General features: G+C 52.6%; 1 protein-coding gene across 1 annotated transcript in view; it reads left to right on the top strand.

Moving 5' to 3' along the window:
* Nucleotides 1-22,299, top strand: part of HTRA1 (HtrA serine peptidase 1) — a 52,677-nt gene extending 30,378 nt beyond the window's left edge. Inside the window, exons 4-9 of the mRNA XM_072805016.1 lie at nt 15,035-15,229; nt 16,128-16,160; nt 17,564-17,678; nt 18,787-18,844; nt 20,320-20,415; nt 21,592-22,299. Coding sequence (XP_072661117.1) covers nt 15,035-15,229; nt 16,128-16,160; nt 17,564-17,678; nt 18,787-18,844; nt 20,320-20,415; nt 21,592-21,760 — 666 coding nt within the window. The 3' untranslated portion in view covers nt 21,761-22,299. The remainder of the gene's footprint in view (nt 1-15,034; nt 15,230-16,127; nt 16,161-17,563; nt 17,679-18,786; nt 18,845-20,319; nt 20,416-21,591) is intronic.
* Nucleotides 22,300-25,312: the final 3,013 nt, after the last annotated feature.

Genomic DNA, 25,312 nt, shown 5'->3' with positions numbered 1-25,312 from the left:
AAATATTCTTCTGGCAGTCATTTTTGCTCTGTTGATTGGTTTAGCGACATCTTCATACCTAAAATTAAATCCAGCTCTTACTAGACCATCGTCAATTCCCACTTGTTGGCATGTTGATTGAGGAGGTCTGGTCTTCAGTGAGATTGCATTGTTTGGTTTCTTCGTGCCCTTGTAATGTTCCGGGCTTGAAAGATTCCTGGTAGGCTGGAATCTTCTCATAGGCCCAGGACAAGATCCTCGACTGAGAGCCACGAGGGGTCTTTCCCGGCTCTTTGCAAACCATTGCCTGGATATGGGCCGTGAGTTCAGACCAGTGTAATATCCCACAAGCTGTGTTTTGCCGGTCAGTGCTGCTCATTGGGGCAGAAACAGGCTCCACGGTTGGTGGCAGGGAACCGGCCTTTAGCGAGGTCTCAATTGGATACTGTTTCTATGGGGTAACAGTGGAATTTCTAGCAACAGCTATCTTTGAAAATGTGTCTGTTGGTCACAACATCATCACAGCAACTTCTGCTTGATGAGCTCCAATGCTGATCCAGCCTTGGCCTTCATTTGTGACTTCCACCTAATTAGCAAGATAGCTGTATCATCCCCATGTTCTAGAGGAAGAAACAGGGGCTCAGAGAGCTTCAGTGACCTGCCCGACGTCACACAGATGTGCTGCGGTGAAGCTGACCTTCCAGGCCAAGGCAGGCTGCTGACCCTTAAGTGCCCAAGGCCATGGCCTTGACCGGAGGGATGGAACCTGGCCTTTTTGGTGTGATGGGCTGGCTGCACTTTAAATAGCCCATGGAAGGCTGATGCTTCCCAGTTTAGGAACATGCAGCTAGAAAGGGGTCCAGGATGTGGTAGTCTCACCGGAAGGAGGACGGCCAGAATAGCACATCCTGTGGCCGCACATGGGACTTTTCAGCTCCCCGGAACCCTGGAAGGCAGCCAGCAGTGGGACTCTCTGCAGGCAGGGTGCTGGCCTGTATGCTGCGTGAGCTCCTGCTGCTGAGTAATTCTGGGTTTGGAATGTGTGGGCACATAATGTGCCTCTGGCCAGGGGGAGATTCTTTTCAGATTTTGAGCCAAGGCGGAGACTCTATGCTTGTATCATCCCCGACATGTCCAGGCAGGATGTGAGGGATCTCAACAGACCAGCTTTGTCTCTGACCTGGCCCTTGCTGTCCTCGGGATCCAGCAGTGCAGATAGCACAGCATTTGAGAGGTGTTTCTAGCTCAAGAAAAAGATGCTTTGAATCAAAAAGTTGAACTAAATGTGGCTTTTCAAAAAGGAATCGGAAATGAATGGATATTAAATTGCAGACACCCACACAAGAGACTGGTTTCCACTGACTAAACTGCTTTTTTTTTTTTTTTTTTTTGCTGATAGTTGGGAGTGGGGAGAGTAAACCATCTCTTCCAGCTCTTTCCCTTTTGTTCCCTCAGTATGATGATTGATTATTTAGGAGGGGGTGGAGACTGGCTTGGAAAGAGGCTCAGTTTGGAAGGAGCCTCTCCTCTCAGCAAATCCAAATCCGCCAGAGCACGCGGTTTAATAAGCTGCAGGCTGTGGATGGGCTGGGAGCTCGCCTTGCATTGGGTCACTCGCAGGAATAGCAGAAGACAAGAAACCGCGTGGGAAAACTCAAAGCAGACAGAACAGAACCAGCAAAAATTGGGCCTGAGGATCGAAAATCATTCCAAGTGGTGCATTGCCACGTAAGGCTGTGGCCCAGCCGTCCCCAGGGCCATTTTCTGATAACCCAAGGAAATTGATGGGACCACCCTCTGCATCCACGAGCTCGATGGCTAACTTGGTGGCTCCTAACCTGGGCCCATTTCCTGTCCCCACCATCATGATTTCATTCAGAGGCCCTCCATCGCTTTAACAGCTGTTGTCCTTCCTGAGTGTGATACCAACACATCTTCTTTAAAGATTCTTTTTTAAAAAATTTACTTTAGAGAGAGAGAGAGAGAGAAGGGGTACATGCGAGCCAAGGGTGGGAGGTGAGGGGTAGCTGGTTGGGAGAAGCAGAAGGAGAGGGAGAGAGAGAGAAGCAGATTCCCCACTGACTGCAGAGTCTGACTCCACGCTCAATCCTCGGACCCTGAGATCGTGAGCTGAACCGAAATTAAGAGTCGAACGCTTAACCGACTGAGCCACTCAGGCACCCTTCAACACTTTTTTTTTTTTTAAGATTTTATTTAGTTATTCATGTGAGACACAGAGAGTGAAAGAGAGGCAGAGACACAGGCAGAGGGAGAAGCAGGCTCCATGCAGGGAGCCTGACGTGGGACTTGATCCCGGGACTCCAGGATCACACCCTGGGCCAAAGGCAGGTGCTAAACCGCTGAGCCACCCAGGGATCTCACCCCTCGACACTTTTAAGGGATAGGAATTACCATGGACATCTGCTGTCATGCCCACTGGTCATCTAGCTGCCCATCTCCTGGGATCAGCAGCTATCGTTTCCTTTGGGGGCTACGTCTCCCCCATTGGACAGTCTTGGCAGGACCAGGAGTCATGATGCCCCACCCTCCGGGGCCTGGGAGTGGACACATGACCCATGGATCAAGAAGACCCTCCCCTCCGAGGGGTAGCTGGGTGTCAGCTTCACAGTAACCGCGCGGGCAGTGCTGGTGCAGCCCCTGCCGCTGAGCCCCCCGGGTGCTCTGGGCTCCCACCCTTTCTGACCCAATCTATGTTTCCTTCCATTCTTGGAACTCCCCTCGCATCTCCAGTGAACCCTCCTTGGCTCGAGATTGCCAGCGACATGTCTGGGCTTGTGACCAAAGAACTCTGTTTTTGCTCCTCAACTGCTGAGAAGACACATGTGCACTCACTTTCCCTGCTGAGTTTTGAGACGAGGGCTCGCCAGCAGAGCGGCCTGGTCTGTCCCCGGCCCCCCCTCACCCCCTAAGGTGGGGGAAGAGGGTGCCCCCCACCCCTGCAGGCCCATTCTGGTGCTTCTGTCCTAGGATCTGTGCCTCATCTTTCCTGGGGCCAGCAGTCGCCTGGGGAAAGAATGCCAGCTGCAGGAAGTAGGGACAGTGTGCATGCAAACATTTTAATAGAAAGCAGCTTTGAGGGCAGACTAGTTCAGCTTCAGATACAAACTGTTTCCAAATGTGTTCAACATGACACCGGCCCAGTTTGCAGAACATTTAAACATTTCATCCAAATGCAGCGTTTTGTCTCTGCAGATTTTTCCCTGAGTAGTTGGGGGGCGGGGGGGGGGGGGGGGGCAGAGAGGCTGTGGCTATAGAGGGAGAGGTAAAAGGAGAGTGATTTGGTCTCTCTAGGCCAGACTCCAGGGCAGAAACACCTGGATATAATGAAGAAGGTAAGAGGGGAGCTACTTTGCTTACAGCGGTTTCCCAGCTGTGTTGGTGAGGAAGCACCAGGTCAAAAGCACACGCCTCCCTTGCTGATTCCAGCTTTCGGACCACGTGCTGTCTACCCTTTTTGCCTTTCCCACTGTTCTTACAGAGAGAGCTTAGCTCCTTGCCCAGAGCCTCAGAGGCCTGGCCCTATGGGGCGCCCCCTCCCAGCTTCGCCTCCTCCTTCTGCCCCTCACCCACCTGCCCAGCCACCCCTCCTCTCTTGCCTCCCTCGGGCCAGCCCAGGGCTGCTCTCCTGGGGATCTTGGCCTTGGCTCCCCGGGGTGTGTCCCCCGCGGCTCCTGCAGAGCTGGCCTTCCCATCCGTCGGGTCTCGCACCGCATGCTGCCCCAGACAGCCCTTCCCCAAGCCGCTGCCCAAGGCGGCTCCCCACATCCCGGCCCCCGACTGTCACTCGGGGGACAGTCACGTTTCACTCTTCGTCTCCCACCTCCTCGTCTCCTTAGCCTGCTTGACCGTTGTCTTGTTGATTTGAGTCGATGCGTGCTGCTGGAGTGTGAGGGACACGCCGGCCTTACTCACCTGTTGGGTAGTAGGCGCTGGGTGGCTGGACCCAGGACCAGCCCAAGTGTCCCGGGCTCACAGGGAAGCGAGGCCCACTGCTCCGAGGCATGCAGGCGGGGACACACGGGGCTCGTGGGGCGGCCCGTGGCCCGTTGTCAGATGAGGGCGCGATGGCACAGCGGGCGGGCCACCCCTCCACTTCCCTCCGCGCCCTCAGCCAGGACCCACGATCCCAAGGGCCGTCTGGTCTGGACGGACACCTGGCTTTGCCTGGGCTCCAGGAGCTCTGTGGTCTCGGGGACCTCCGAGCGCTGCCCAGGCACTGAGGTTTCCTGTGGGCGCTTCCCCCTGACGCCAGCAACCGGGGAAGTATGTGCGAGCGGCCAGCTTGAGGCCTGCGAGGTGTTTTTCTTCCCTCACCCCCAATCCCGCGCCCGCCCCTTGCCACCTACGGGCCCCTTGCCACCTACGGGCCAGACCCGTTTGAAGTGGCTCAAGAGGAAGACTCCTGGGCGGGGGGCTGCTTTGTTTACAGAGGGTCCTTTTACTGCTGAGCCTGCCGCGGGGGCAGGAAGCCGTAGGCCCAGGACAGGGGTCACTCGGGGCCGGGGAAGGAGGGGGTGCAGGCCCCAGCCGCTGCTCGGCGGGCTCTGTCTTCTGCAGGCCTGTGTGTCAAGATCTGGGCTGGCGCGCGGTGAATGTGGCCCGGGTCCTGAGTGAGGAGGGTCGGGGGGCCCGGGACAGCGGGGTGGGGTGGGGGGGGCACCGTGCTAGGCGTGACTCACGCCGGCCAGTTCTCCTTAGGCAACCTGACGGCCGGAGCGCTGACTCAGCCGCGTGAGCTGTCCAAGAGTGAATCAGATAACACAGAGCCCGTCCGGGAGTGGCTGCCCATCTTCTGGAGTCTGTCACTCATCCTCGTAAAGCGACTGGAGCCCGGGCTGTGGATCGCACTGCCATAGTTACCCTCTTATTTGGTTTCTGTGTTTTTCCATCTTGGAGTCTTTTCCCCACTCCCTCTGTACCAGTCGTTTTGTGGTCTCGCTCTTTTCTGTCCCAGAACTCAGAGGGCTGCCGTGGCATTGGCTAAAGATGCCACAGCCCTTGTTGATGTTACAAGGCCTCTGTTACCACATTGATTTTTTTTTTTTTTTTTTTTTTTTTTACCATTTTTAGAGAGTGGGGATCAATATTTCATTAGGTAACGTAAACCCTGGGTAGCAAAGTGAAAGCCGGCCCTCATTCCTCCGGGCAGCCTTTGTCCTGGGGCTGATGGGGACGTGGCTCCTTCTGTTCTGATTGCAGCTTCTTCTGGAATGTGAAAATGTTTCAGTTCCCCAAACTATCAAAACCTGGAGCCCTTGTGTGTTCTCTGGCCCTGGCTCAAGAACTCAGTTGATTGTCAAGGAAATTCTTTGGCTATGTTTTTCTCTTAATATGGTAATGCCTTTTTTCACTTTGGCGCTCTGTCTTCAGGGAATGGGATTAAGTCTATTATTTATGGTTCTGACAAAGCAGTTCCCAGGTTGTTGGGGCTGAATTTGTAGGTGGCCCATCCAGAATGTCTCCTGACCCCTTTCCTGGGGGAGGGGGGCGGGACAGACACCGCTTCCATTTGACAGTTTAGTTGAGTGTGTAACAGTGTGTGAGTCCAGGGTTGGCCAACGGCGGCTTGCAGGCCAAATCCAGCCCTCCATTTGTTTTTGTAAATAAAGTTTTATTGCAACACATCCATGCCCATTCCTTTATTTAGAGTCTGTGGCTGCTTTTGGAGTTGAATAGTTAGGATGGAGACCACATGGCCCATGAAGCTGCAAGTATTTACTTTTTGGCCTTTCATAGACCAAGTTTGCCAACCCCAGTGTGAGACGATTAACACCTTGTCCTAGAGGAGCTGAGTGTGCCGGTGGCCAAGTATGCTCATGAGACCCAAGTGAGGTGAAGCTCTCGGTGACCAAAGGGGAGAGGACAGAGTGGCTGATTTCATTTGCTTTTTCTCTTGAGCCCGGTGTATGTGTGTGTGTGTGTGTGTGTGTGTGTGTGTGTGTGAGAGAGAGAGAGAGAGAGTGCTTGCGAGTACATGTGCGCACACCTGCACAAATTGTGTTTCTTTGCTCCTGCCCTTGCCTCCGTTTTGCCGGATTGAGCAGAAAAGCCTTATTTTTGCTCATTTCTCTGCATTATCAGTAGAATTCCAAGAAGCTTTGAAAATTATTACCCAATTTCACATCCTAAAGATCTTTTAAGGTCTGGTTTGTTCATTTTCTTCAGTTACTCTTGATTCATTCATGGATTCTGTAAATATTTACTGAGCCTCTGTCTTGGCCAAACACTGTGTTAGGTGCTGAGGATGTATCAGCAAAGGGCAAGAGCCATGTGTGACCACATGATGACAGTCTCGGCTGGGAAACAGGAAAAGTGGGATAAATACAGTAACGAGTACAGAAAAGGAACAAACAGAAGAGGTAGAAGGCACTGGAGGCTGGGGAGGCTTATATTTGGAGGTGACAGGAAGGATAGGAAGGACAGGTGGAGCCAGCCCAGGGGAAGATTGAGGGCCAAGCCTAGAGGACCTGGACTTTGGACCAAGGTGCAAACTTATTTCTCGGTGAATTTATTAGGGCCGTTCAGAACCCAGGCCAACATTTCTGGTTAGCTGGTTGCTCTGCATATTGTCTACATTTCTTATTGGCCTTGTTCTTGGGGATTGCTGGTCACGTTCTGGGAAGCTCTGGTTTTTTTATGTAGCCAATCTTCTGAGAGTCTGAAGGTGCAAAGGCTTTGTAATGAACTGGTTACCTCTTTTCATAATGGTATAGATGGAATTTCCCAAAACTGGTTTCCTAAAATCATCGTGACCACCTTCTATGGCAAAGGAAAAAGAAGACATTCTGGTAAATTGAGGCCTATTTAATACACATGCTAATTAACAAGTCACTTGTTAATTAAGGCACCAGAATCTGATATGAGAGTGTGAGACTCATGGTATTTCCCTCTTTGCTTTGGCTACCGGGCAGCTCATAGAAACCATTGGTTTTGTGATTAGAATGTTCCCTATGGCCTCATTTTATGTAGTGAGTATATGTTAATTAATGTTTTTTAAAAGGCCCTGGGTCACTGACCATCTCCAATTATTTTTATGTGGAGGAGATCATATCTCTTAAAAATTATTTATTTTTTATTTATTTTATTTTATTTTTTAAAGATTTTATTTATTTACTCATGAGAAACAGAGAGACAGAGAGGCAGAGACACAGGCAGAGGGAGAAGCAGGCTCCATGCAGGGAGCCCGACATGGGACTCAACCCTGGGTCTCCAGGATCAGGCCCTGGGCTGAAGGCAGCGCTAAACCACCGAGCCACCCGGGCTGCCCTCTTAAAACATTTTTAGACATAAATTTGAAAGGAAAGATATCTCCTGGGCTTCTCTGCATACAGGACAGCACAAGCTCTTAGTGGTCACAGGGAGTGAGGAACCAGTTCAGTTTGACAGACATTGGGTGGGTGTTGCATGTTGAGCCCTAAATCAACCAGAGAGAGACCACTGCCCTTCCCTTTGGGAAGGATCTTTTAAGATCCGATTTGTTCATTCGTTCATTTTTCACTTTGATGTTTATTGATTTTATAAATAAATATTTACTGGCCCCCAAACTCTTATAGCAGCATCCATGAGGTTGAAGTCAGTGGATACAAGTGGAGCCATCCAAGGGGCAGGCATATGTGAAGACCAGAGTTACGCTTGATGGAGACAATAATTGCCTCCTCTGGATGCCACGGAATATGTGCAGTCAGCGGCTGTTGGGCTCCCGTATAGAACTGTTGACATTTTGTGGTTTAAACAACAAGCGTAAGGGAATTTTTGAAATGCCAGTGTTTCTTGATACAGCTTGAAGGAGACTAAATATTAAATATTATGGTGGTGTTTGTCAACAGAGAGGACAGATTGTTGCATTTGCTCTTTCTCTTTCTGCTTGGGCACCACCATGCTCTGTTCCTCTTTCTCTCCCCTCCCCCCACCTCCCTCACTTCTCCTGTCTCCCCCACCTGAACCCTCCCCCATGCCATCCATGGAACAGTCTTAGATGCTGACCCCCGCATCCCCCCGCCAAAATGCCTCTGCTGCCTAGTTTTCTTTGCCTTGGGAAGCATGCAAGTTCTAGGGCTCTGCTTCTTGCTGGGTTGGGGGGGTTGTGCTATTTTCTCCATCACATATTTTTAAAAGAAAATGAAAGGTTAGCATAACTGTTTCCAGAAAGCACATTGAATCACTCAGTTGAGTCCCAGCCAGCTGCTGCAACATTAGCCTTTGAAGCAAGCTTCGGCCGACACACAGGACCGGCCTGGAAGCCCCAGCCCCTTGAAAACGAGCGTGCTGGGCTGCTGGCGGAGGCAGTGGCTCCTGCGGATTCCGCAACAAAACATATTTTTGTAACAGGAGTACTTTATACTTTCCAAGGAAGAAAAAGTAGTTCACTTGCCTCATTAGGCTAATTTTTTTTCCTTTAGCTTTATTGGTTTGTTTTATTGCCGTTCTCTGCAAGTTTCAGGGAAGGAGAGAGCCCTGGAATGGGCACTCAGGTCCTTTTAGGGCCAAACGCAGTGTGGCCAGAGACTGCACGATTGACAGGCCATTGCTGTTAGAGCCTCTTTAGATGACGACTGGCTGAGCCAGCATCTGGAGAATTCCAGGAGTCTCGTCTCCTCTTGTGGCTGGAGTTTGCAGGGCTCATCTGACCCCATTGGGAGGTTGTATGAAAAGAGATTTATTAAGGACTATGGTCCCTGTTTTAATCTCACCAGTTTGACCATTGTCTGCTAATAGGTTTTTGGGAAACCAGCCAGGTCTTTTGGAAAAGACCCTAGTTTGTCAGAGCTGGGATGACATTGGCATCACCAGCCTCAACAGCCTTATTTTAGAAGTGGTAAAATCGGGACTCAGAGAGGTCAATCAGGTGGCTCAAGGTCACAGGGTGACCTACCTGTCACCTGTGGTAATCTACCACACAATTAATACAGGACCAGGTCTGAGCCCAGCTGTCCTGCTGCCTGGGACATTGTGCTCCTGGGATCTGCAGAGGCCGAGCTGGCATGTGTGTGCGTGCCCGTGTGCATGTATGTGCATGTGTGCCTGCGTGTGTGCGTGTGCACATGTGTATGCATATGGTTTGTGTGTGTTTCTGAGTCTTCTGCACCACCCTTAGCTGCTGCTGAAGAAGAAGCCTGAAGGAAGCCATCATCCAGGGGCATTACTCAGCACACACCCAGATTTTCTTCCTGGGGGGCTCTGGGGGTTGTGATTCATCCTCAGTATGAGTCTAGGCCCCACGGAAAGTCCTAGAAACAGCTGGTGCTGCACAGGCCTGCCTTCATGCCCCGGCTTGGGCTTGTCTGAGGATAATTCAGGCTCCCAGCACTGGAGAAACAGCATGGCCCAGGCCCTCACCCTGAGGACTTGTGAATGCAGCCTCCTCTGACTCCCCAGTTGCCCTGCTGTATGCCATCTCTGTTGCCCTTACTGGCCCCTGTGGAAAGGTCCTGCAGTGTGAACCTGTGGGCACTCAGCAGGGTAGGCTGGAGAGAGGAACACCTGGATTGGAGGCCTGGGGAGGATTCCTGGTATTGCTACCACCTCACTGTGGGAATGTGGTCAGCAGAACAGGCAGGATGATCTGTCCTCATGGGTGGCTGGCTGTAAGGGCCAAGGGAATGACAAAGCATGAGGCACGTAGGGCACGCATCCAAGGGGTGGGCTTGGCCAGGCTCTGCTTGGATCATTTGTGTCTTGCACTGACCAACACAGACATTTCGTGAGCATTACTTTTTTTTTTTTTTTTTAAGATTTATTTATTTGAGGAAGAGAGAGAGCAGGGGTGAGAGGCAGAGGGAGAAGGGAAGAGAGTCCTAAGCAGACACTGCACTGAGCACAGAACCCGATGCAGGGCTCGATCCCATGACCCTGAGATCATGACCTGAGCTGAAACCAAGAGTGGGACAGCCAACCGACTGCTACCCTGGTGCCCCTCGTGACCATTACTGTTTTTAGAAGCAGATCTCTCCTCTTGTTCCCATCCCTATCTCCCCAAAAAACTGTGTGAAGGAGCATATATGTACTAGAGCCCTTCCCAAGTATAGTTAGGTATTAGGATTGCTGCTCTAAAATGAATCATTTTCCTCTCAGCCTTGGTGGATTCTAATGGTCACCACTCCACAGCCTCCCTCCTTCCTGCTTGGACAGCCCTGGTCCGTCCACCCGTGACCCATCCCATTCCTAACACAGGCAAATCCTGAGGAGGCTAAGGCCATCCTGGGGGGCCGTGTTCCCCTTGTCAAAGAGTGGTTGAGGGTAACCTTGTGACTTATTGGCTGATGACCCAGGAGGAAGGATGTGCTAGGCCCCAAGTTCTTTTACTTCCATGGGCCTAGTCATATTTTTACATAATGGCTAGAATGGAGGTGGCTAAGTTGATCAGAAGGAAAAATGTCCATGAGTCTTTGGAGCAATTAGCCCTGGCGCCACCCTGCCCTTGAACACCTGGACTTTCACTCTTGTTTTGAGCGGGATTCTCTGTCGCTTGCAGCTGAAAACACCCTCATTGATATACCTAAATTATTTTTAGTGTCAATCTACATTTAGCCCTTATAGAACATTCTGGGCTGAGCTGACCACAGCAATGGAGATTCATATCTTGTCTCTTTTTACTGCCATGTGACTCCAGCCCATCAGACAGTAGGCCTGGGAGGCACGGATGGATTCATTGATCTTCTGCGTTCCCCGTGCCCAGCTCCAAGGAGACACTCTATGAATGCGTGTTGAGAAAGGTCTCTTTCGTGTTGGTGGTGTTTCACCTGGCTGGCTATTTGTTTGTTGTAATTAAATGAATGGGAGAGCCTTCTTTAATCATGCTATGCACCAACCTCTTCCAAGTTTTGGCATTAAATCTACCACACAATTAGTATCCTGCCTATGGCTCGTATTTAGCAATCTAACACAGGCCTGGGAAGTCTGGAGTCCACACCCAGGACTTCTGACACCCTCAGCTGGGCTGTTTCTCCATCGACCGGGATGGTAGTGAGCTAAAATCCCAGGGGTTAGGGGGGCTCGTGTTTTCTTAAAGTCACTCTCGGTGGGAGTGGCGGTGGCGGCGGCGGCGTGAGGATGTGAGTTAGCATTAGTGAGTCACCTTGCAGATAGCCTCCCCGCCTCTCATGAGCGTGAACGTGACCTTGAGTATTGGCAACTAGATGGACGCACCATGGAATATCCCTCGTCCTCCAAGGACTCGGGCCAAACGCCAGCCCCCTGCTCCCTGGTTAGGGCCCGAGGGCTCCTTCTTGGTCTGCTGTGGAGCCTTGGAGTTTTGCTTTGGCCATTTATGAGCTCTCCCACCCCGCTGCTGTGGTGTGCACACCCCACTTACGTTTTCATCCCCCGTGGTGGTTAGAGAGTCTGACATGGGAATGGGAGCCACTCGCCGCCTTGCTTCCTGCCACATGGAGGAGAGAGGCCTGTGCTTTACTTCACGTCTGTGCTGCGTGCCAGGCTCCACTGAGATCTGAGGTGTGGGAAGTGGCTGTCAGGAGAGGGGCTGGCTTCTCCCACAGGGCCTGTGGCTGGGGCCACTTCAGAAGGAGGCTCGGGCAGAGTGTCTGCTCCAGGGGCCTGGGGGCGCCTTTGATGTGGGTGGCTTGGGAATCAGCCTTCTGACGGCACCGCGGAGTGAAGCCAGGAGTGAGCGGACCGGTGCTTCCCACGTGCAGGTCAAGGCCGAGGTGTGGCTTGGCGCTTCCAGCCGCATCTGCATTTCATCTCCCCCAGGCCCCCCGTGGCGCGTGTGTCTAGACAGCCATGGAGTAAAATGCTCTGTTACCGCCTAGGAGTTTGGCCAGCAGAGGTACAGCTGCGTTGAGCAGACAGGCTGAGGTGAGGACTGAAGCTCAGCGGAGCCCCACTTGAATCTGGAAGAGCCAGGGACCTGATACTCGTGGGGCCAGTAGCACCTGTGGGGAGCAGGGGCCAAATGGCCCCCAAAAAGGCGTGTTGGCTTCACGGAGAGCTGTAAGTCTGGCCTGAGCCACATTTCCACTCCATGTCACCCCCTTGCAAAGACTTCTGCTTCCAGTTAGACTCCAGGTTAACATGCACTCCAAGTGCAGGTCTGAGAGTTAGGAAGCCTGTTCTCTTCTTTAGCCAGGCTGCTCATTAGCTGGAGGAGCCACCCTGTCTGTGAGTGTCAGCTTCCACCTCTGTAAAATGGGGGGACACAGGCCCTAACGCCCCAGGTGGCCATGGAAGTGCTTTGTCAGCTGGGAGGCAGAAGGTGCATTACTTTCATGTCAATCGAGGCTTCCTATTAAAAGCCCCACTCCCTTGGGATTTTCCACTTGCTTATTTCTTTTCTTTAGTTCTTTTATTTTCTTTTTTTTTTTTTTTTTTTAAGATTTTGTATATTCATTCATGAGAGACGCAGAGAGAGGCAGAGGCACAGGCAGAGGGAGAAGCAGGCTTCCTGCAGGAAGCCTGATGTGGGACTCGATCCCGAAACTCTGGGGTCACGCCCTGAGCAGAAGGCAGATGCTCAACGCTGAGCAACCCAGGCATCCCTATCCACTTGCTTTTTTCTGTCTACAATTGTCCTTCATGATCTATGGGATGCTCGAGAGAGTAAAAGCTTATACAAGGCAGAGTTGGTGTTGCCCGTTGGTACCATTGGTGCTGGTTTGACTGGCCGCTTGGGATTCAGATGTCCCCATTTTGTTCAAGTGAGGACTGGTTCTTGGGAGAGTCTGGGCTAGTATCCCTGGGGTCCACTTGTCCAAACCCACGTGGCCCCTTGAGTGTGACAACTGCACACTGTGTGAGCAGCATGCAGGCCCAGGGTGTTCTCCCCTCATTGGGGTGTCGCTCCTCTGTCCTCACAGCTTCTGCTGTCCCAACATGTTTGTCCTCTGGGCCTGAGCTCAGACTTGGAGGAGAAGAACTCAAGGGGTGTCATCTTTGGCCCCTCTGCCTTCTAATCCCCAGGAACTGGGAGCCTGCATCTGCCTCCTTCTGAGGGGGTGGAGCTGGAGTATGGTAGAGGGATAGATGGTGAGCAAGGGCTAATTAAGATCTCCATTGTTCCTGCCTCATGGAACTTTCTGATGTGCTTCCCAGTTTGTGGCTGGGCCCACCTGTCTGTTTGAACTTGATCTCTTGCCTTGTTGGTGAAAAACAATGGTTATCTCAGGCAGCCAGATGCACCCAGCCTCAGGAGCCTTCACTGCCGTGTCCCATTGCCCAGCCCAAAGGAGCGCCAGTGTCCCCAGCAGGCCTCCCTAGAGTGGCCGAGTGCACATCACCGGCCCCGCTCGCCCACCCAGTGGATGAAGTCATCCCTGGCAGGGGTGGCTGGCACGGGCCCAGGGTAAACAGGCCGAGCTGAGCTCGCTGGCGGGCCACTAGACACCGAGGAGCTCGGGGTGTGGAGCTGCCCCTTCCAGAGCAGCACCGTGCGCTCTGGCCTCAGGTGACCCCAAGGGTCACTGTTAGGGTCGACCCGTGCCACCAGCCTTTTCCTGGGTGGGAGGCTGGGTGACACAGATTAGCTTGTGGGAGTTTAGTTGGTGGGGGATCCCCCACTGGGTCTGCACCGACCCCAGTGCCAGTAACAATAACCACCACTTGGGTGATGCCTACATGTCCCACTAACATGATGTTTCACACGACCCGGGCGATACTCAACAGCTGTCACCTCATTCTCACTGCTGACCCATGAGAGAGGTGTGTATGTTACTCCCATTTCCCAGATGAGAACACTGAGGACCCGGGGGGTTGTAAACTCGGACCAGGATCTAATCAGGCAGCCTGGCCAGGTCTCTACTGGGCCTCTCACTTCTGTGCTCTGAGGGGCATTCCTTCTCAAAGTCGGCCTTAGATCCCTCTTCAACATTCATTCCTCCATGAACTTTCTGGTGCAGCATCTCCTTATTTGGGATGGGGAGGGACCTTTGTGGCACAGTGCGTGTAGCTGATGACAGAATCTGGGGTCAGGGTCACGGTCCCGGGTGTGAGTCTCGGCTCTGTCTCAAGTCACCTACTCTCTTGGAACCATAGTTTCTCCGTCTGTTAAATGGGCCCAGTGGTCACCCCACCTCACTTCATCCACTGGTGTCTGCTCCATCCGCGTCAGAGCAGATGCTAAAGTAACCGCTGGTTTCTACTCACCCCACCCTCCTGGCCCCCCTTCAGCCCCCACATCTTTCTTTTTTGAGGTGGACAAACAGGAGGATGCTGGAAGTACAACTTCCATGAGGCTGGGGTGGGGGGATCGGCTTCCTGGGCCTGGTCCGGCTTGTTTGGGGCAGCTGCTCGTCCTGTTGGGGAAGAAAGGCGGGAGGAGCTCGGGAGGTTTGCTTACTCAGGAAGGAAGGGAGGGGGAGGGCCTGAGGCCTTCCTGATGGAAGCCCAGCGCTCCTCAGCCCTCGCCACTCCAGCTCGCTCTGTCCCGTTTTAGTTTGAAGAGTTGCTTGGAGCTTCTGACTCTGCCCGGCCCTCAAAGGGCATCAGGGACTGGGCTTGTTGGCTTAGTTCACCTGGGCCGGGGGGCAGAGGTGGATGATGGACGGTCTTTTCAGGCAAGGAGAGAGCCTATTTCTTAGGTCTTGGTTCTGGGGTGCTGGTTGCCTTGCCACCCCAGTCCCCTTCCTGCCCTGCACTCAGCATGGAGACACCAGCCCTCAGCCCGGATGGATCCAACCTTCCCTTTGGCCCCAGGGGTATGTGGGCTCAGGATCCTTCCACGGGCCTTCGCTCTCTAAGACGGCCTTGGGCAGCCTTGCCTCACATCCAGACGTTGTGTCCTGGTCTCCAGGTTACAATAAGACCAGGCTGACAGCTTCAAGACGTGCAACCCCACGACGGCCTCCTGTGACCTGCCATGTTTTCCTTGGCGGTGGCCTCAGTGGTCCCTGCCCCGAGACAGCTCACAGCATGCTGCTGACGGTGGGTGGGAGGGGCCGTGTGGCCCCGTCCTGAGGGGCGACGATGGGCCTGAACCTCACCTCGCTTTCCCACAAGGCCCGTCGGGGCTTGGCCCTCCCCGGCGTCTGTGCGTCCGTCCGTTGGGCCGGCCCACTGCAGCGGTGCCAACCTGTGCTTGCAGGGGAGGTTGCCTGTCCTGCTGCTTGGCCGCTCCTCAGAGCTGAGGCCCGGGGAGTTTGTGGTCGCCATCGGAAGCCCGTTTTCCCTTCAAAACACCGTCACCACCGGGATCGTCAGCACCACCCAGCGCGGTGGCAAAGAGCTGGGGCTCCGGAACTCGGACATGGACTACATCCAGACGGACGCCATCATCAACGTGAGCCCCGCGGGGTCGGGCCGGGCTTAGGAACCAGGGGTGGGGTCGGGACCCTGGGAACCGCTGGAGCAGAGGAGGCCGACGGGTGGGCCTCAGCCTTGGCAGTCCCCAGAGACCCCTGGGAAGGGACTCCAGCGATGCCAAGGTCTGCGGCCCAGAGGGGCTCCCATGGGGCAGCAGAGTGGCTTCTCTGCCTCCAGGGCCCTCAGGGCAGCTGCTCTTGAGGCTTGGTGCAGAAGGGGTGCAGAAGGGATGCTCACCCTGGTGCAAGCACTGTCACCCCCCCCCCCAGGTGTTCGCTCTGCCTTGGGGCACAGTCTGAGCGTTAGGCCCATACTGTTCAGTAGACATCACATTTTTTTTCTCCTTCAGCTATCTTCATACAGGATTGACATTTTTAAAAAGCAATGTCCACCCCCCCACATCTGTCTAATAAATGAGAAGGAGTGTGTTTTATGCATTTTCTGCCTCTAATAAGTTTTATTCCTAAACTTTCTTGTTGGGATTTGCATGAAGTAATGGAAAAAAGAACAAATCATGTGGATTTCCAGCCCCAGCAGCGGAGCAGGGATCACACAGGTGGGGGGCGGTGCAGATTCGAAATACTGGAGCCAGTTGGCAGCCAGTCTGTTGTCAAGAGAAGGAAGTAGCATTGGGTGTTGTAGGGAGGTCATAGTTGGCCTCTGGGCTTTGGAGCCAAAAAAAAAAAAAAAAAAATCCCATTTATGGCACATCTAAAACTTTCTGAAAAATTTTAAGGTCCTTTTTCCCAGCAAAATATTAGGTTGAACAAATCCAAGCTAAGAACCTGCACTCAGGAGCATGCCAGGCAGGGAAGCACATGGGGGCATGTAAAGACATAAACTCATATAATCTTTTAATTTTTGCTTAATTTCAGTATGGAAACTCAGGAGGCCCGTTAGTCAACCTGGTAAGGCCTTTTTTAATTTTTATTTTTTTAATAATCTCTGTATGTGTTTTTTTTTGTTGTTGGTCTTTTTTTTTTTTTTTTTCTGCTTGCTTTTCAGACATGAACTTGCCAAAGCACATTATCTAATTCTTTTAAAGTAAAATCTGTGAATGTACTGTATCCTTGCAAATTACCCTTCTTATCTTTTCTGGAAAGAGTAAGGCATGCTGGAGTCGGGGTTGGAAATGTTACACCAGCAGCCATGCTTGTGTTTCAAAGTTTCAAGCAAATGCAGTGGAATTCAGGTCCAGTCCAGGAGTAGCCAAAAGAGCAGGCCTTTATTTTGAAGGCATCAGCAATTCTGGTCTGTCACAGAAAGGCACAGCCTTCAAATGAGGTCTCCAGGCCGCTGCAGGAGCTGGCTTGGCTCGTCTGCAGTCTTTGTCTTGGCCGGGAGCCGTCCCTTCGGACCTGGCTGGAATGAGGAGTCGCCCCCGCTCACAGAGATGTCCCTTACGTCTATATTTAAATATGTACACGTGAAAAGGGAAGCCTTAGGATCTGTCGAAGTGAGGCCCACACAGCTCAGGGGTCCCCCAGCCCTGTTTTCCTTTCCCTCAGTGAAGTTGAGGCCACCTTTAGCAGGGCCCAGAACCCTCCTGGAAGGTTCTCGGTGTCAAGGACCGCATCCTCAGTGCTGTGGGGAGCGTACAAGGAGAGATCAATACTCACCGAGTGGTGTTCCCTTCTTAGCCTGACCTGAACAGACCACTGAACAATGGAGTTAGAATGATGGTCGAGTGGCGTGATAGGAGCCTGTTACTCCGGGAGTAACGTTCGCTAAACTGAGTCTGTCTTGAACCGAAGCACATGCTGCAGACTGGCCTCCCTTGTGATTTAAGGGCGATCTGTGACACGCGGAGGAAGTGATGGGGAGGCTGTACCCCGCAGCCCCTGCAGCAGCCACGGCTGCTCAGATAGCACCGCATTTTCCCGGGAGCCCTAAGCGCTAAGCTTGTCCTCCCTGGTATTGGTAGAGGAATCTTTAGGTCGTTGGAAATGGAAGATGCAAGAGGGTGTGGACAGCCACCTGAAGAACTCTGACACATGTTCCCTGTGAAAGGAGCAAAGGGACACCTTGAAACGAACTGCCTAAGGCTGTTTTTACAGCATGGTGGTCCCCGAGGACTGAGCCTGATGTGCGTCCGCATCCCCCCACCCTGTCGCTAAGCGTGGCTCCGGCTGCCCAAGTGATGCATCCCCACTGCGGCCTTGGGACACCCCCCCCACTCCCTTCAGCTCTCCCACCCTGCTCATTCCATAGCTCAAAGTCTTCCATTGTACAAATGATCTGTTCGCCTTTGGTGCGCGTCTTCTGGGGAATCTTCACAGATTCAGTAGGCTGTTTCTATCTTGCTTTTCAGGACGGCGAGGTGATTGGGATTAACACTCTGAAGGTGACAGCCGGAATCTCCTTTGCAATCCCATCTGATAAGATTAAGAAGTTCCTCACCGAGTCCCATGACCGACAGGCCAAAGGTGAAAGCATAGCCCTCACAGCCGTGGGAGGTTCAGGCGGGGAAGACCACACACCTGAACACCAGCCACGCCTTTTGGATCTAGAAGAGCGGTGGGATACACATTGTTAGGCCCCTAGTATTAGGTCACGGATGTTTGACCCTTGGCCATGAGTGTTTCATATGGTTTAGTCTAACACGTACCAGGCACGATTGATCGTAGGTGATTTCTATACATCATTTTACTACACTGAGTTCCTCTGCCCTATCAGGTGGGAAGTATTAGTCCCATTTTACAGATGAGAAAACTGAGACTCAGGGAGATCATCCAGTTCACAATTGTTTATTGACTCATCTGCTTGGGGTGAGGCTGGGGGTTCCATGGCTCCGCAGCATCCCCTGCATGTGTGATATTTGCTTTCTGCCTGGGGGAGGAGGAAGGATGGCGGTAGACAAACAGGGAAGATTTCAGATACCGATGATGCTTCCCTGAAAATGAAGCAGGGTGGTGAGCTGGGGAGTGGTGGGGTCCAGGGGATGGCATTCCAAGGATAGCAGATTCAAGTCCTCTGTGGGGGGCAGAGTGTAGCAAGTGGGTCATGTGGCTGGAGTGCCATAAACGTGCAGGGTCGCACAGATGGATGTGGAAAGAGGTCAGCCTGGGTCACAGTGGCCATGGTGAAGGCCTTGGGTCATATGCCCAGAAGTGGGACAGCGAACAGTCCATGATTTGGTGGGAGTCTTTGAGAAGTCTCTCTCATGGTTGGAGACTCTGTTGGAGGTGCTGGGTGGAATTGTAGGACCGGGTAAGGGGCTCTCCCAGTCACCAGCAGGTGGGACGAAGAGGTCATATTCTGGATTTATAGGAGGAATAGAACCCTCGTCAGATGTCAGGATAAGGCAAAGAGGCATCAAGTATCACTCCTAGGTTTTGGGGCGTTAACTGAAATGATAGGACTTTCCCAGGTCCCATGGTGGGTGGCGGGGAGGGGGGCACACTGAACAGCCTCAGTGTAGCCCGATGGCCCTGACTTTATACTGCAGACTCGGGGATCGACCCTCATAGCTCCTGGTGTCCCCGGTACAACTGCCACTGGGGCTGACCTCTTGTCTTTTTGCTGTCACACCAGGCAAGGCCATTACCAAAAAGAAGTATATTGGCATCCGGATGATGTCACTCACTTCCAGGTGGGTAAGCAGGACGTCTGTGTCTGTGTCTTAGATTTAAATACACCTGAACTTCAGAAGCTGGCACCGTGAGAGAGGAACCTCATGCTGCCTAAAGCGTCTCAGTTTTTGGTTAAAATTGAGAAACGTCAGGAAAGAGAGGAGAGGCCATGAACCTAGGCCTCTGGTTTTACCCTTCATTGTGTGTGTGTGTGTGTGTGTGTGTGTGTGTGTGTGTGTGTGTTTGGAGCAGGTCCTTCCTTCCTCCTCTGGAGGCAGCCCTGAACGGTCGGGCGTGTTGGTCACTCTCCCTCATACCTTCCTCTCACCACTTGTTCTGTTGAAACCCACATTCCGGGAGTGCCCCGAGCACCTCCCTCAGCCCGGAGCACCCCTCCATTCCTGAGCTCTGCCGCACATGGGCTGGGGCTGCCGGAATGCCGGGTCAGGCCCAGATGACTGATGGCTTGTTTTCCCAAGCTGGCGGAAGGTGCGGCACGTGGCTGCCAGGCGCATAGCATAGCGGGGTTTTAGCCTTGATGGAAATGTCTGGTATAATCACATGAGCCCTGGGAACTAAGGGCACGGTTGAAACTCTTGTCGGTAAAGTCAGCAAAGAGCAGAACATAGTAACATAGACATCAATACATTAATTGTCATCATTAATTTACTTTTAATTCATTGTGAATATGTTACTATAGCTCCGATGGGCATTATGCGTGGCGGTGCCATTTTGGGCACTCCGGAATATGGGCTGAGTTGGCAGGACTAAAATGTGAATCAGTTACTTGTCTTGGAACCGTGGAGACAGAGGTGTGGGGAAGGCATATTGGCCCTGGCATCGGGCTTCCTGAGTTCTCGTCCCAGAGCTGCTACTTCCTGACTTAGGGCCTTGGGAACAACTTGACCTTTGACCTCTGTGCCTCAGTTTCCTCCTCCCTAGGACAAGGATAACAGTGCAGGCATTTTGGTGTGCAGTGAGGACCGAGTGATTGAATGTGTGTCAAGGCTTTGCACAGTGACACTAGCCACTATTTATCACGTGCTTGCTCTGCACCAGGCACTGGGCCAGGTCCCGCCTCCAGACCATCTCATCTAATCCTCAAATGACCCCACATCATAGTGTTGTCATTAGGCCTGTTTTGTAGGTGAGCAATCTGAGGCGTAGAGAGGTTAAGCAACTGCCCGGGGGGAACACAGAAAGTGGCAGAGCCGGGCCTCCAAACCAGAGGCTGGCCTGTACTCGCTTCGTAGGCTATGGTAGCTAGTATTAAATAATTAGTAAAATGAATAATAGTGATGATGAAGCACTGCCCTTCCTGCTAGCAGGTAAATCTTTGACTCTAGTAGACAGGCAAATTAAGGCAGCATCAGAGCTCCTAGAGGCATTTTGTATTAGAATCAGGGACAGGAGGAGAAGCCGAGTGAGAGCCAAGTCTCAGCCGAGCGGGGGCTTTGTACTTAGTGTTAACGCAGATTCTTTTCCTCCTGCACAGCAAAGCCAAAGAGCTAAAGGACCACCATCGAGACTTCCCAGATGTGCTTTCGGGAGCGTATATCATCGAAGTCATTCCTGATACCCCAGCAGAAGCGTGAGTTAGAATGACTTTCCCTTTGCCTGATGTCCTTGGGGCTTCTGGGCTGGGGGTAGTGGCGAGGAGGCTGTGTTCTTTTCCTACCGGCTCAGGTGGTTGTGAGGATCCTTGGTCAGTCCCACCAGCCAGGCCTTCTGACCTGGCTCAGCTCAGGACTCAACAGCAGAAGGGTGCTTCCCGTCTTCAGAAGTCCTCACTTCATGAGGGGCCATTACTGTGCGGAAAGAGTAATAGTCGAACTCTTCATGAGTCTCCTGGGCAGGCCTGCCTGGGGAAAGAGGGTTTAAGGAGCAATGCCCCTGAGATCTTGGGCAGTGGTCCTATCCTAGGCTTCCAGGAGGACACATCTCCCAAAGAAGCCTTCTCTAATTCTCTCAGTTATTGGTCAGGCCATACCTGTCCACACCTCCAGAAAATAGCCCAGGTAACATCGAGGTAACACACACAAAAAAAGGAGCTCAGAAACAAATTTTAAATAAGAGTAATTGTTTACGATACATAAAAAGTGATACAAAATTGACATTTCAGTGTCCCTAAATGAAGTTTATTAGAGCACAGCCAGTAACCTGGGCCGTCTTGGTAGTTGCACACAGCCCGTAGTGGCTTTAGGGCTACAACAGTAGAGTTGTGATGGACGCCATATGGCCCACAAAGCCCAAAATATTTCCTATCTGGCCCTTTAGGGAAAAAGTTTGCTGATGCTCTGCTAGACCACTAAGGACCGTAATAGCTTATTTGGTAGTGTCATACATAAGAGTGAAAATTATGGCAATAATAACACAAAGGAAGGCCTCAGAATAGAACCATTGTACCTGCTTCTCTGGGAGCTGCCTTCTCAGTTGTGACACCCATTACAAGCAAGTTGGCCACAGTCATATGTGGTAGGTGGTAAATGGCACATCCTTGACTCCTTGGGGGTCAGTCTGTCATCCGATCATACAAGTGCAGGGAAGCCTCTCTGCACCGGGCATGATTGATGACTTGGCCTGAAACTCTCAAAAGGAAATAGCACAATCCATTGGTATTTTAGGCCGTAACCACCACCCCACCTGATTGGCTTGGGGCTTCTGGGTGCTAGGCTGTGCCTCTGTGCATATCGAGTCGAGCATCTTCTATGGCAGTGAGACTGGGAGGAAAAGAAGCAGTACACTTGTGTCTCCCTTTGTGTTGCAGTGGCGGGCTCAAGGAAAATGATGTCATAATCAGCATCAACGGACAGTCCGTGGTCTCTGCCAGTGACGTCAGCGATGTCATTAAAAAGGAGAACACCCTGAACATGGTTGTCCGCAGGGGCAATGAAGACATTATGATCACAGTGATTCCCGAAGAAATCGACCCGTAGGGAGAGGCATGAGCTGGATTTCATGTTTCCCGCAAAGACTCTCCAGTGGACGATGCATGATGACTCTGAGCGGGTGGCACGGCGCCCCCAGGACTTTGGACCGTGTTGTTTGTCCAGCAGAAACACCTGGCCAACAGAATCCTTCTTGATAGTTTGCAGGCGAAACAAATGTAATGTCGTAGATCTGCAGGCAGAAGCTCGCCCTTCTGTATCCTATGTACGCAGTGTGCTTTTCCTTGCCAGCTTGGACTGTTCCTGCTTAGACAGTCAACGTTTGTCTCTTCCTTTTACCGAGTCATCATCTTAGTCCGACTAAGGCAGTTAATGTAATGCGTAGATGGAGGAAAGTCCCGCGGGAGCCAGGACGGTCCTGGGCACGTTTATGCTTTCCTCCTAGTCAGCACCCAGAGGAGGTCGACGCCAGAGACCACCGCTGGGTGGATGCTGGCTTCCAGAAGGGCCAGAGTCCCTCTTTTAGGAAACTCTTCAGAACTGGGAGCACAGTGACTGAGTTTGAGCTATTAAAACCCTTCTTCATACTCTGCTTCCTGGCGTGTGCTTCTTTCCCCTCGCCCTGGGAACAGCTGGCAACCTTCTCTTTGACATGATGATAAGGTCAACAGCAGCTCCTCATTAAACCGCAGTGTCCACACAGGGGTTTACCAGTTATTTCAAAATCATCATGTGGGGTTTACCAGTGTTACTCACAGATGTGCTTGGCCACTCTGGCTTCATAAAATTGGGTTTGAGGACAGGCGTGCTTGCATCTGGAGCTTTTCAAACTTAAGAGAGTTTTCTGACCCCCTAACATCATGCAGTCAGGTAGTAAAGGTTTCCTGAGCCCCTGCTCTGTGCCAGACACGGTGCTAAGTAGAGGGATCAATGCAGAGCAGGATGGACCCAGATGCTCTGTGACCCAAGAACTGCCCTGTCCTACGTCCCTGGGAAGCATGAGCTGAAGCTGATTCCAATTGTCCTGGATTCTGACATAAGAACTAGACCTTAAGTCTTGGTGGGGAGGGGATTAGGGAAGGGCTCCCCTTGACGTGTCCTCAAACAGGTGCAGCTTTAAACAGCTGGAGGCCCCTTTGTCGCTGTGAAAGCTTCCAGGAGTCTGGGAGGCTGGACCCGTGTAGATCTGTTGCAGAAATTTTTTTTTTTTTTTTTAATTCATGAGAGAGAGAGAGAGAAAGAGAGAGGCAGAGACACAGGCAGAGGGAGAAGCAGGCTCCATGCAAGGAGCCCGATGCAGGACTGGATCCCAGGATCTCGGGATCACAACCTGAGCCATAGGCAGATGCTCAACCACTGAGCCACCCAAGTGCCCCTGACTGTTGCAGAAACTTAGCTTGAAAGTCAGCACAGGCCTGCATCCTCAGGGGGTGCACACACCAGAGAGGGGGCTCGACACCAGGAGCAGAGGGTGAGGCTTTCCACTTGCCCCAGTGAGAGGAGAGCCTTGGACAGGGTGGGGGTTCAGTTTTCTAGACCGAGAGCTTAATCCTTCCTCAACCAGCAGATCTCCAAGGTCCAGTTGGCAACTGAAGCAGCTGCAGAAGGACAAAGGTCCAAGTTCAGCATAGGGGAAATCCAAGCCAGTGAGGCCCTGGTGCCCTGGTGCACCCTTTGCTCCCTGCTTAGATGACCTCGGGAGGTCAGAAGAAGCCGGTCAGTCCTTCCACTCCTGGCGTGGGTTTTGCCTGCCCTCCCTCTCTACCGAAGGTGATGACTCAGAGAATGGCTCTGTCCTCAGATGTTTCTTCCCTGTGGGCCTGCTCCTCCGGGTGGTCCTGAGGGCTGAGGTGCTGTCACAGGTGGGGAGGGTGTGCTGGGTGGCGTTGAGGTCAGAGGCAGCCCCAGCCAGAGCCCATCTGTCCGCAGCCTGTCATCCACTCGGGAGATCACGGGTGGTTCTGCTGGAAGCAGGCGGCTGGAGACCACAGGCTCAGCCCTCTGCACACTCAGCAGCCTCTCCCGAAGGGCCGTGGGACTCTGGTGGCCCTGGAGTTTTGCCCGCAAATGTGGTGTCATACAGGCCGCAGAGATGGCCGCTTGGCACGCTGTTGACACACTGACCTGTGGCACCCGGGGTCCCGTGGGGGCTGCTCCCCCCAGCACCCCACACTCACCCTGCAGGTTCTCACGGGCCCTCTTAGAACAGCTCTTTCTTCTTGCTTTGGGTTCTGATGGAGATTTTTGCAGTAGTCATTAGCCTCACAGCTTGGCAGGCCGACATGAGTTGAAGGAGCAGGGCTTTTGGAGCTGGATAAACCTGGGTTCAAATCTATGGTCTGTGGGTGCCTGGGTGGCTCAATGGGTTAAATGTCTGACTCTTGATTTGGGCTCAGGTCACGGTTGTGAGGTTGAGCCCCATGTCAGGCTCTGCACTGGGCACGGAGCCTGCTCGGGATTCTCTCCCTCCCTCTCTCTCTGTCCCTCCCACCTCTCCAAAAAAAAACAAAAAACAAACAAAAAAAAAACAAAAAAATAAAAAATAAAAAAAAAAACTCCGGTCTGCCTCTTACTGGCTGTGTGACCTTTGAACAAGTTACTTAACCTCTTTGTGCCTGTTTTCCGTCTGAACTACTTCCTGTGGCTGTTGTGGGGAGTAAATGAGTTAAGACGTGGCATGTGGTGAGCACTTGGTAAAGCTCAGTGACATGGAGGTTCAGCGACATCTCCGAGCCTCCGTTTCCCCCTGGGTCCAGCAGGGAATGATGAATGCCCCCCGCCGGCCTGCGGTGGCGAAGGTTAACCGCGAGGGCACGGGCTGCGAGACGCTCAGCTGCGCGTGCTGCTGTCATCGGCTGCCACTGTTCCTCAGCCGCCAATCTCATAGCCAAATCTGTCGGGTGCTTGCTGCACGCCAGACGTCACGCTGAGCATTTTACATCTATCAGCGGCTCCTTTCTCAGATCTGCCCTGGGGTGGAGGCTATATCTACCCCCTTTGACAGGTGAGGACATCGACGCTCAGATATTAAGCATCTTGCTCAAGTCACGGAGCTAGTAAGTGGGGGCCGTGACTTAAGCCCAGGAGGTCTGAGCCCCTGGCCTCTGTGTGGAGCTACCAGGCCCATCATCTCAGGACTATGACTCCCAGCCCCTTCCCGCTTCTAGAGGGTGGTTATGGGGACCTAGAGCCTGCTTGATTGGCCCTCCAGACCCTTTCAGACTCCCCCATGGTCCCTTAGCAGCCCTGCTGGCAGGTGCATGGGCAGCTCCCCCTTCTCCTCCTGCTCACCCACACCTCTCCCAGTCTTGGCTCCATGACTCCAGTCCCTGGGTCAAGCTTTTGTGAAACCTTGAGCGACAGCAGTCGGCACATGTGCATGCATGCCTGGTCCCCATCCAGCCCTACCAGATGCTTCTCTAGATGCGTGGGCCAGACGAGAGGCCACGGCACGAAGGGGTCTCCTCACCATGTCTCCTGGGGCCCAGCTGTGCCTGGAAACTGTACATGGTCCCAGGCTTTTCTGGCTTCATTTCTTCTTCACTTGCAAATTTTGAAGAAGGCTCCCGTCTGGTGGGTGTGGTGAAGAGCAGCATATAT

This window comes from Canis lupus, chromosome 29 (assembly GCF_048164855.1).
Source record: "Canis lupus baileyi chromosome 29, mCanLup2.hap1, whole genome shotgun sequence".
Classification (NCBI taxonomy): domain Eukaryota; kingdom Metazoa; phylum Chordata; class Mammalia; order Carnivora; family Canidae; genus Canis; species Canis lupus.
The sequence above is the reverse complement of the archived record's forward strand: the minus strand, read 5'-3'. Positions and strand labels throughout refer to the sequence as shown.